This window comes from Anas platyrhynchos, chromosome 37, assembly GCF_047663525.1.
Source record: "Anas platyrhynchos isolate ZD024472 breed Pekin duck chromosome 37, IASCAAS_PekinDuck_T2T, whole genome shotgun sequence".
NCBI classification, from domain to species: Eukaryota; Metazoa; Chordata; class Aves; order Anseriformes; family Anatidae; genus Anas; species Anas platyrhynchos.
In genome coordinates this window covers 2,476,358-2,487,500 of record NC_092625.1, presented here as the reverse complement: position 1 = coordinate 2,487,500, position 11,143 = coordinate 2,476,358, and the positions used below count along the sequence as shown (strand labels likewise).

The window sequence follows — 11,143 nt, the reverse complement described above, 5'->3', positions numbered from 1 at the left end:
CATGGGTGGGCGTGGGTGGCCATGGCCCACTCTTGGAGGCCATGGGTGGCTCCTCTGGGCCGTGGCACCCTTCCACCTCTTTCCCTCTCCACCCCAGGGGTGGATGCCACCTTCGTCCTCCTCATTTTCGTCCTCGTCTCCGCCCTCATCGCAGCAGGGGCTGCCCTTGCCTGCTTCATCAGGTGGGTGCCACCACCCCATAAGGTGCCGTGGGGCTCAGGGGAGACCTCAGGGTCCCCCATGTGGCCACCCCAGCAGCTTCCATGTCCCCTCCCTGCAGACGCCGCATCCAGCAGGCCCAGCTGATGAAAGGGCCCAACAAGATCATCCTCACCATGGAGGACCTGACCTTCATCAACACCCAGAGCAACAAGCGGGTGAGGGTCTGGGGGGACTCAGTGATGAGGGGGGACCTCTGTAGGAGACACAGTCACCTGGGGACTCAGTGGCCCAAGTAGTGGCTGGAAAGGCAACGCTGTGCCCCACGGTCATGCTCAGCCTTGGGAGGGGAACCATGGGCTGGTGGCCCCCCTTGGGTGACGTGTCCCTATAGTTGATGTCTCTCCATGGCCTGACATCTCCCCATGGATCTCGGGAGGAGATCCATGGGCTGGTGGGACTTCATAGGTTCCATGTTCCCCTGAGTGACAGGGTCCCATGGGTGATGTGTTCCCATGACCTGGTGTCTTCCCCATGACCAAGATGGCCTCAGGGAGGGGATCTAGGGACTGTGAGGTGCCCATGGGTGATGTGTCCCCACGAATGACATGTCTCCATGGATGATGCGTCCCTGTGGCCTAAGGTGCCCCTGTGACCAAGCTGGGCCTCCTGGGGGCTGAGGGTCCCCACGGGTGACGTGTCCCCATGTATGATGGATCCTCAAAGCCTGGCTTCGCCCCCATGTCCAACTTCAACCTTGGGGGGAGATCCATGGTTGCTGGGCCCCCATGGAAAACGTGCCCCAATGGGTGATGCATTCCCATGGCCTGAGGTCTCCCCCAGCACCCAGGAGAATATCCACGGGCTGGTGGGTCTCCGTGGGTGATGTCCCCCCTTGGGTGACACGTCTCCATGGGTGCCATGTCCCACATGTCCCCATGGGCTGCATCCTGACCCGTCCCCGTGCCACAGGTGGATGGCAGCCGCACAAGCCTGGCTGGCCGCAGTGGTGGGGACACCAAGAGCATCCGAAGTGTGACCGCAGCCCCCGACACCACCAATGTGGCCATCGCCGAGGTAGGACACCCCTGTGTCATCCTCCCTGTGTGTTCCCTCCCCTCCTCTCCCCACGTCACCCTTCCCGTTACCTTACCCCTTCCCACCACCACCATCTGCCACCTCCGGGGGCGACAAGGCAGGGCCACCTCCTTGGGGACACCCCTGTTCCCCCCTCCACCACTGAAGGGCGGGGGGGGGAGGGGACCCCCAGCTCCCCCACCCCACATCCTGGCCAGATGATTGACAGCTCTTGGGGCCAATGATTGACAGCTGCTTCCTGCCCTTTCCTGCAGGAAGCCGAAACCCCAGGGGGCAACAGCCACCTCCCCCTCCTCCTCCTTTTGTTTAACCAACAGGGCCTTGTCGCCTCCGTGCAGGTAAGTTGAAAGCACAAAACCCACTGTTTCTGCCCCAAATTTGCCCTCAAGCCCCACCCCATCCCTAGTCCACCACCTTGGTGTCCCCCTGTGGTGGCCCCAATTGGGGTGCTGGAGGGGGGAGTCAAAGAGAGGGGTCGTGTGGCTTTTGACCACTCCTTCTTGAGGACAGACAAATGAGTGGGGATTTTCTAGTGGCTTGTATGAGGGTTGGGTGTTGGGTTGGGGCTGCTGGTGGAGGAGGAGGAAGGAGATGGGGGTGAGGCATCACCAGCTCCGCTCCCCCAGGGCGACTGGGTCTGGCTCAAGAAGTTCCCCGGAGATCAGCACAGTGAGGTGAAGCCAGCCACCAAGCTGGCCTTCTGCAAGGTGAGGGGCTGTGAAGACCATGTTGGGTCACAGGGACGTCATTGGGTCATGGGGATGACATTGGGTCATGGGGACCACGTTGGGTCATGGGGTCAGTGTTGGGTTATGGAGAAAACGTTGGGTCATGGGGATGACATTGAGGCAAGGAGGCAATGTTGTGTCATGGGGATAATGTTGAGTTATGGGGAAAACACTGGGCCTTGGGGACAATGTTGGGTCATGGGGGTGACATTGGGACATGGGGATCACGTTGGGTCATGGGGACCACATTGGGTCATGGAGACAACGTTGTGGTCATGGATAACAATGTTGGGTCATGGATAACATTGAGCCATAGACGACAATGTGGGGCAATGGGGACAATGTTGGGTCACGGAGAGCAACAGTGGGTTGGGATGACAATGTTGGGCCATGGATGACAATGCTGGGCCGTGGGGACAATGCTGTGTCATGGGGGACAATGCTGGCCTATGGGGAGACAACATCAGGGGAAAGGGGACAGTGTCGGGCCACGGGGGACAATGCCAGGCCTTGTCCCACGCGTTCTCTGGCCCCGGGGCAGCTGCGTGACCTGCGCCACGAGAACGTCAACCTCTTCCTGGGCTTCTTCCACGACTGTGGCATCTTCGCCATCGTCTCAGAGCACTGCTCCCGGGGCAGCCTGGAGGACCTGCTGCGCAACGAGGACATGAAGCTGGACTGGATGTTCAAGTCTTCCCTCCTCATCGACCTCATCAAGGTGACGGGGGGGAGCAGTGGTGGCCGTGGCAGCAAGCATAGTGACCATGTGAGTGGTGATGCCGGTCACTGTGTCTTGGTGGTTGCCATGGTTTGTGGTGGTGGTGGTGATGGTGGTGGCCTTGGTGATAGTGTGGTGGCAGGATGCATGGTGATGGCTCTACGGGTGGCCATGGTGGTGGCCCTCATCGTGGTGATAGCCACGGTGGCAACTTTAATGGTGACCATGGTGGCCACTGTGGTATCTGAGGTGAAGTTCACTGGCTGGTATGCGTGGTGGTGACCATGGTGGTGGTGATCATGGTGGTGCCAGGGCAATGCTGTGACAGTCACCATGGTGGTGGTGGTCATGGTGATGCCAGGACAGTGACACATCATGGTGATAGCCATGATGATAGTGGCCATGGTGGGGGTGATTATGGTGATGCCAGGGTAATGCCATGGCAGTGGCCATGGTTGTGATGACCATGGTGGTGATGGCCATGGTGTTGGCCATGGTGCAATGACCATGGTGGTGATGACCATGGTAGTGATGGCCATGGTGATGGTGGCCATGGTGGTGATGGCCAAGGTGCACAACACCTTCCCAGCCGTGGTGACGATGACAGCGATGGGTGACGGTGACGCCACCATGTCCGTCTGTCCGGCAGGGCATGCGGTACCTGCACCACCGCGACGTGGTCCACGGGCGTCTCAAGTCCCGTAACTGCGTGGTGGACGGGCGCTTCGTGCTGAAGGTCACCGACCACGGCTACAACGAGCTGCTGGAGGCCCAGAGGGTGCACACCCCTACCCCAAAGGCACAGGGTGAGGGCGGGGCTTGGGGGGGTGGGGGCTGATTGATGGGCGTGGTCTAAAATGGGGGTGTGGCTTGTGGAGATGGGGCGGGGCTTGGGCATGGGTGGGAGGCCAGGAGAAGGAGGCTGAGGCAATTGGAAGACGTGGGATCTATGGGGTGGAGGCAAGGACTATGGGGTGGAGGCGGGGCTTATGGGTGTGGGGGCGTGGAAGCTGGGCTGAGGGGCGGGGCATGGTCTGGGGGCGGGGTCAGGAATGTGGGCGGGGCCTCTGAGATGTGGGTGGGGTCTTCAAGCCAACCCAGGGCTCGGCGTTGGGTGCAGCATGGGGGGAGGTGCTTCTAAACTGGGGGTGGAGCCATGGTGCCTGGGGGCGGGGCTTCCAGACAGGGGCGTGGCTACTCCCAGCTGTGGGTGAGGTCCGTGGTGGGCACGGCTTTCAGTTGGGGGCATGGTCTAGCCATGCCAATTTGGTGACCACACCGTCCATGGTGGGCTTCACCACCCATGGGTGCTGGCCATGAGGGGCGGGGCCTGGAGGTGGAGGGGGCGGGGCCGTGGTGGAGGGGGCGTGTCCAAGAGTGGCCCCGCCCTCTCCCAGAGCGACTGTGGACGGCGCCAGAGTTGCTGCGGGACGCGGCACTGGAGCGTCGCGGCTCCTTCCGGGGTGACATCTACGGCATCGGCATCATCATGCAGGAGGTGATCTGCCGCAGCGGCCCCTACTGCATGCTGGGACTGCCCCCTGAAGGTACCGCCCCCCAGTGCCACCAGTAACACCCACCAGCATCACCAGTTCCACCAGAACACCCCAGGGACTGCCCCTCCAGAGCTTCTGGCACCACCTCAGGAACCCTCTTGGAGACCCCAGGATCTCCTCCAAACACCTCTGAGACCCCTCTATGCCCCTCTCCAGGTTCCCCCAACCCATTGACTCCCCCAAAACCTCCCCCAGGCATCTCCAGACCCTTCCCCCGACAGCCCTGGGCCACCCATTTGACCCCTGGTACCATACAGGACACCCCTCACTTACCACCCCCAACGTTTCTACCACCACCCAACCCACCACACCTGGATTTCCACCACCATCACCCTCCCGGTGACACGTGTGTCCCCAGAGATCATCGAGAAGGTGACACGGCCACCCCCACTGTGCCGCCCGGCGGTGTCAGCTGACCAGGCGCCACTGGAGTGCATCCACCTGATGAAGCAGTGCTGGAGCGAGCAGCCCGAGAGGCGGCCCACCATTGACCAGATCTTCGACCAGGTGGGACGAGGTGGGGTGGGATGGGGTGGGATGGGATGGGAAGGGATAAGCACGATGTAATGTGATAGGCACTGTGGAATGGGATGGGACAGGATAGGCATGATGGGATGGGATGGGATGGGATGGGATGGGATGGGATGGGATGGGATGGGATGGGATGGGATGGGATGGGATGGGATAGACACAATGGGATGGGATGGGATGGGATGGTCATGATGGGGATGGGATGAGTGTGATGGGATGGGATGGGACAGGACAGGACAGGATGGGATGGGAGCACCATGGTAGCATGCAGGACCTTAGTTTTGGAGTTGGGATGGACCAAACTTGGAGGTAGGTACTGGGTTGGGTGGGGCCAGTATGAGATGATACAGGACAAGGGAGATAGGGTTGGGTAGGACTGACCCAACTTTGGGTGAGGTTTTGGGTGGGACTGACCCAACTTTGTGGGGATTCATGGCAGTTCAAAAGCATCAACAAGGGCCGGAAGACCAACATCATCGACTCCATGCTGCGCATGCTGGAGCAGTACTCCAGCAACCTGGAAGACCTCATCCGTGAGCGCACGGAGGAGCTGGAGATTGAGAAGCAGAAGACCGACAAGCTCCTCACCCAGATGTTGCCCCCGTGGGTCCCTGGGGCAGCATTTGGGACTTACACGGGGTTGGGGTTGTCTGTGGCCTCATAGACCCAATACGGGTCCCTGGGGATGGAGGTGGTGGCCATGGTTTTTGGGGACAGATAAGGGTTGGCTGTGTCCCCTTCTGGGTCCATGGGGCTAGAGAAGGTGGCCATTGGGGATGTTGTGGATCATGGGGGATCATGGTGTTGACCATAATCCATTGACCCTGCCCCAGGTCTGTAGGGGCGGAGAGGGCAGATATGGCCACTGAGGACAATATGGCCATGTCCCTGCAGACCCCATCTATGTGCCCTGAGATGGGGACATCAGGATCTCCCAGTCCTGCCCTGTCCCCATGGTCCCTTTGGTCCCCATGGCTACAGTCAGTGGGTGGCTGGAGGTCCACACAGGACAAGTGGATCTCCTTTGGGGTACAGTGAAGATTTGGGGATCCTGGGAATTTGGGGAACCCTGCTGTCTTCCCATGCAGGTCGGTGGCTGAGGCGCTGAAGATGGGCACCCCTGTGGAGCCCGAGTACTTCGAGGAGGTGACGCTCTACTTCAGCGACATCGTGGGCTTCACCACCATCTCTGCCATGAGCGAGCCCATCGAGGTGGTCGACCTCCTCAACGACCTCTACACCCTCTTCGATGCCATCATCGGCTCCCATGACGTCTACAAGGTGACAAGGACACCCCGGGACACTGGTGTGATGGCCCTATGGGTCACAGCTGGACTTTGGCCAGCTCCCAACATGAGAGATGGCCACCAAGTGGCTGTGTCCGGGGGTCCCCGTAGTCCTCAGTGACATCTGTGAGGGGATGCATTCACCCCGCAGCACTGGAGGCCATTGGCCCACCAGAGGTGGTTGTGTTTTGACCACCTCACCCTGCAGATATGGGACACGGCCACCAAGCAAATGTGGTTACGGGTCCCCAAGGTCCTCAGTGACACCTTCAAGGTGACATGGATGCCTGGTGGCATCCGTGTCATGATGGCACTGGTGGCCATACCAAATCATGGCCACCTCCATGCCCTCTCCCACAACCCATAGCCAAGGCCACCATCAGCATTGAGGTGAGGACCCTGGTGGCCGTGACCCTGCTGTGACTTGCCCTGTGTCCCCCCCCCACTGCCCCATCCCCGCAGGTGGAGACCATCGGGGACGCCTACATGGTGGCCTCGGGGCTGCCCAAGCGCAACGGGAACCGCCACGCCGGCGAGATCGCCAACATGTCCCTCGACATCCTCAGCTCCGTCGGCACCTTCAAGATGCGCCACATGCCCGAGGTGCCCGTCCGCATCCGCATCGGCCTCCACTCCGGTAAGGCCACCCCCCCATGGAGGCCGCATCGTCTGTTGGCCAACGGTCAACGTGGCCATGACCCGTTGGCCATACCTTCCCCCCCCATGACATTTTGTGACCACGCCCCCATGACCACACCCTATCGTGACCACGCCCTATCGTGACCACACCCATCGTGACCACACCCCCCGACGCCCCGCCCCTTTGCAGGGCCCTGCGTGGCCGGCGTCGTGGGGCTCACCATGCCGCGCTACTGCCTCTTCGGGGACACCGTCAACACGGCGTCACGCATGGAGTCCACGGGCCTGCGTGAGTGCCCCCTCCCCAGATGTCCCCTCCGTGTGTGTGTGGTGGCACGTCAGGTGTCCCCAAGTGTCCTGCACGTGTGTCCCCATGTGTCCTCCACATCCATGCCTCTGCGCATCCTCCACACGTGTCCTTCACACGTCCTCCAAATGCACATCCCGCCGTGCATTCTCTGTGTGTCTCCGTGTGTCCCCTCGTGTCCTCCACGTGTCCCCTTGTTTCCTCCAAATGCATGTCCCTATGCATCCTCTGCCTCCACGTCCCCTTGTGTCCCCCACGTTCCCCTACGCATCATTCATGTGTCCCACCAAGTGTCCTCCACGTGTCCCTGTGTATCCTCCAGACATTTCCCCACATGTCCTCCACGTGTCCCCGTATGTCCTCCACCTGTGCGTGTCCCCGTGTCCCCCACTTGTTTATGTCCCCATGGGTTCCACCACACGTCCTGCCATGCATCCCTCCGACCCTGTGTCCCGTGGACATGGTGGCACGGGACAACGGAGGGACGTGGGAGGATGGGGTGACACAGGGTGACATGGCGTGGCCCCGGTGACACCCATGTCCCTGCAGCATACCGGATCCACGTCAACGCCCGCACGGTGGCCATCCTACTGGCACTGCAGGAGGGCTTCAAGGTGGACATCCGGGGCAAGACCGAGCTCAAGGTGCCCCTCGGGTCCTCATTGCCCCTCCAGACCCTCATAGAGCCCTCCCGTGCCCCTCAAGTGCCCTCAGACCTCCTCTTTTCACCCAACCCCCCCACGCTTCCCTTATTGCCCCTATTTTCCACTTAGAGTCCCTTTATTTCCCCATTGTCCCCTTGTTGCCCCACATTTCCCCTAATTGCTCCATTAATTGCCCCCCTCATTGCCCCTCATTGTTCCCTTATCACCCTCGTATCCTTACTGCCCCTTGTGTTGCCCCAAGGCCCCTTTACCACTTCTATTGCCCCCCTTATTGCCCCTTAATTGCCTCCTTTGCCCCCCCCATTCCTCCATGCCCCCCATTTCCCCCTATTGCCACCATATTTGCCCCTCTGCTGCCTTATTGCCCCCCAATGCCTCTTTATCGTGACTATTGCCTCGTTATCACAACTATTGCCCCTCATTGCTTCTACTGTCCCTTTATCAAAAATATTGCCCCCTAATGCCCCTCTATTGCCCCTTTGTCACAACTATTGCCCCTCTATCATGAGTATTGCTCCCGTTGTCTCTTAATCATGACTATTGCCCACCCAATTGTAACTAACACCCCTTTATCACTATTGCCCACTCTAATGCACCTTTATCACAACTATTGCCCACTATCGCCCCTTTATCATGACTATTGTCCACTTTATTGCACCTTTATCACAACTATTGACCCCTATTGCCTCTTTATCATGACTATTGCCCCTTTATCACAACTATTGTTCCCCATTGCCTCTTTATCGTGACTACTGCCCCCCATTACCTCTTTATCATGACTATTGCCTGCTCTATTGCCCTTTTCTCATGACTATTGTCCACTTTATTGCACCTTTATCACAACTATTGTCCCTATTGTTCCCCATTGCCTCCTTATCATGACTATTGCCCGCTCTATTGCCCTTTTCTGATGACTATTGCCCCCCTTTGCCTCATTATCATGACTTTTGCCCACTCTATTGCTCCTTTATCGTGACTATTGCCCCCCACTGTCTCTTTATCACGATTATTGCCCCCGCCTGCCCCTGTCGCCCCACTGCCCCATGACGTGGCCATCCTGCAGGGGAAAGGCGTGGAGGACACATACTGGCTGGTGGGGCGTGAGGGCTTCACCAAGCCCATCCCCACGCCCCCTGACCTGCTGCCGGGGTGAGTGGGGGGCTCCCGGGTCCATAGAGTTGGGGGGGGGGCACCTGGAAACTGGGGGGCACCTGGGTCCTATACGGGCTGGGGGGGGTAGAACACGGGAACTATGGGGGGGATACCTGGACATTATAGGGCCAGGGGGGCACCCAGGTCCCATGGGGGGGGTATCTGGATCCTGTAGGGGTGGGGGGAGTAGCTGGGAGCTGTACGGGGGGACACCTGGGTCCTATGGGGTGGGGAGCACCTGGGAGATTTGGGGGCAGGGAATCTGGGTCTCATGGGGTGGCACCTGGGTCCTATAGGGGTGGGGGGGATGCATGGGTCCTTGGTTCCTAGGGAAACTGGGGGGGGGCACAGTTGGGTCTCGTGGGGGGGGACACCCAAACACCCTGGGGGAGCATCGGGGGGTGCAGGACTCCCCAAGATGCCCAGCCCCCCCCCCACCCCAGGGGTTGAGGGTCAGGGATGGGGTGGGTCCGGTACCACCCCTTTCCCTCCCCCTTTATTTGCCTTCCCCCCCTTTCTCCCCCCACCCAGGGCCAGCAACCACGGCATCAGCCTGGACGAGATCCCAGCCGAGCGGCGCCGCAAGCTGGAGAAGGCGCGGCCGGGGCAGGTGCTCAAATAGCCCCCAGGGGGAGGGGCCAGGTGAGACCACGCCCACCCCAAACCACGCCCACCCCACCCCACCCACACAGGCCCCGCCCACAAAATGGCCCCGCCAATCACTGCCCCCCCCAGTGGTAATGCCACACAGTCCTCCAGACCATAGAGTTGTACCTAGTGTGCCGCTCTGCACCACCATAGTGCTCTTCTCTATGGTCACAGAGCTACAGAGAGCACAGAGTCCTCCAGACCATAGAGTTGTCCCAAGGGTGCAGCTCTGTACTGCTGGAGGGCTCTTCTCTATGGTCACAGAGCAATGGAGTGTATTGAGTCCTCCAGACCATAGAGTTGCGCAAAGGGTGCCACTCTGCACCCCCAGATCACCCCTTTCTATGGTCACAGAGGGCATTGAGTCCTCCAGACCATAGAGAGCAGCCTCCCTGTACCTCCAGAGCACCTCTCTATGACCCCCAAAACCACAGAGACGCAGCTAGAGCGTCTCCTAGCCCCACTCTATGATCCTTCCTAGGCCCAGAGCGCTGCCCCGGTGCATTCTGGGCCGCTGTTCCCCCCAGCAGGCAGCCCCCCCGGCCCCGGGGCATCATGGGACATCGCCAAGGGCGCACAGCATGCTGGGACAGCGGCCATCTTGGAAGCGGTGCAGCGCGGGACCGGGCCGAGCCCGCGGCGCGCTGGGATTGGTCCTCCCAGCCCGGAGGGGAGAGGCCAGCGTGCTGATTGGCTGCCCTGCCCCCCCGGGGCCAGTGACGTCACTGGAAGCCCCTCCCCCGCTCTTAAAGGGGAAGGCAGAGGCGGGCGGGGGATTTTTGTCTGGGGACACAAAATGCCCCTAAAGGGGCGGGGCTTCCTAAAGGGGGCGTGGCCTCCTGATCTGGGCGTGGCCTCTTAAAGGGACAGCGCCGCCCACCCCCTTTTTGTGTCCCCCCCCCCGCCCTTCCCCCCCCCCCCCCCCCAAAGGGCTGGAATATTTTTCTGTAGACCAAAAATGTGAAGTAAAGGGGTGGGGGCAGCTCGGGCCCCGCCTCCCAGGATATTTGTCTGTAGACAAAAAAAAACAAAAAGTTCTCGACTGATAAAGGGGCAACCCCAGGGTGGCGGCTGGGCTGGAGGGGGAGGGCGGCCTTGGGGCTGGGGAGGCTTAAAGGGGAGGGGGGCGCGGAACTGGTCCGTACGAGGTTGGCCATCTTGGATTTGGCCTTGGGGGGGTTTGAAAAGGGGAGGGGAGACACAGACCTGGTCCGTACCAAGTTGGCCATCTTGGATTTGGCCTTGAGGGCGTCTTAAATAGGAAGAAGGACACGGACCAAGCCCGTGCCAAATCAGCCATCTTGGTTTTGTATTTAGGGGGGTGTCTTAAAGGGGAGGGGAGACCCAGACTGTGTCCGTAACAAGCTGCCCACTTCAGTTTTCTACTTGGGAGTGTCTTAAAGGGGAGGAGGAACACGACTGTAGTCCATACAAAGTCGGCCATATTGGTTTTGTACATGGGAGGTGTCTTAAAGAGGTGGGGGGACACAGACGCAGTCCACACAAAGTTGGCCATCTTGGATTTGGACTTGGGGGGGTTTGAAAAGGGGAGGCGAGACGCAGACCTGGTCCGTACCAAGTTGGCCATATTGGATTTGGCCTTGGGGGTGTCTTAAAAGGGAGGAAGGAGTTGGACCAGGTCCATAGCAAGCCGGC

The 11,143-nt window shown here is 60.1% G+C and overlaps 1 protein-coding gene across 4 annotated transcripts in view; it reads left to right on the top strand.

Moving 5' to 3' along the window:
• The window catches only part of LOC140001057 (retinal guanylyl cyclase 1-like), a 20,397-nt gene extending 9,933 nt beyond the window's left edge, over positions 1 to 10,464 (top strand). The window contains exons 5-21 of one of the 4 annotated variants that reach the window (XM_072032192.1): positions 98 to 182; positions 281 to 377; positions 1,132 to 1,236; positions 1,512 to 1,595; positions 1,884 to 1,964; positions 2,527 to 2,703; positions 3,353 to 3,509; positions 4,101 to 4,250; positions 4,618 to 4,766; positions 5,230 to 5,393; positions 5,879 to 6,071; positions 6,539 to 6,713; positions 6,906 to 7,004; positions 7,572 to 7,666; positions 8,751 to 8,836; positions 9,371 to 9,481; positions 10,015 to 10,464. In XM_072032192.1, coding sequence (XP_071888293.1) covers positions 98 to 182; positions 281 to 377; positions 1,132 to 1,236; positions 1,512 to 1,595; positions 1,884 to 1,964; positions 2,527 to 2,703; positions 3,353 to 3,509; positions 4,101 to 4,250; positions 4,618 to 4,766; positions 5,230 to 5,393; positions 5,879 to 6,071; positions 6,539 to 6,713; positions 6,906 to 7,004; positions 7,572 to 7,666; positions 8,751 to 8,836; positions 9,371 to 9,461 — 1,988 coding nt within the window. In that variant the 3' untranslated portion in view covers positions 9,462 to 9,481; positions 10,015 to 10,464. Of the gene's footprint in view, positions 1 to 97; positions 183 to 280; positions 378 to 1,131; positions 1,237 to 1,511; positions 1,596 to 1,883; positions 1,965 to 2,526; positions 2,704 to 3,352; positions 3,510 to 4,100; positions 4,251 to 4,617; positions 4,767 to 5,229; positions 5,394 to 5,878; positions 6,072 to 6,538; positions 6,714 to 6,905; positions 7,005 to 7,571; positions 7,667 to 8,750; positions 8,837 to 9,370; positions 9,482 to 9,968 lie in introns of all 4 variants that reach the window. The other 3 variants (XM_072032190.1, XM_072032191.1, XM_072032193.1) reach the window with 3 other exon arrangements.
• Positions 10,465 to 11,143: the final 679 nt, after the last annotated feature.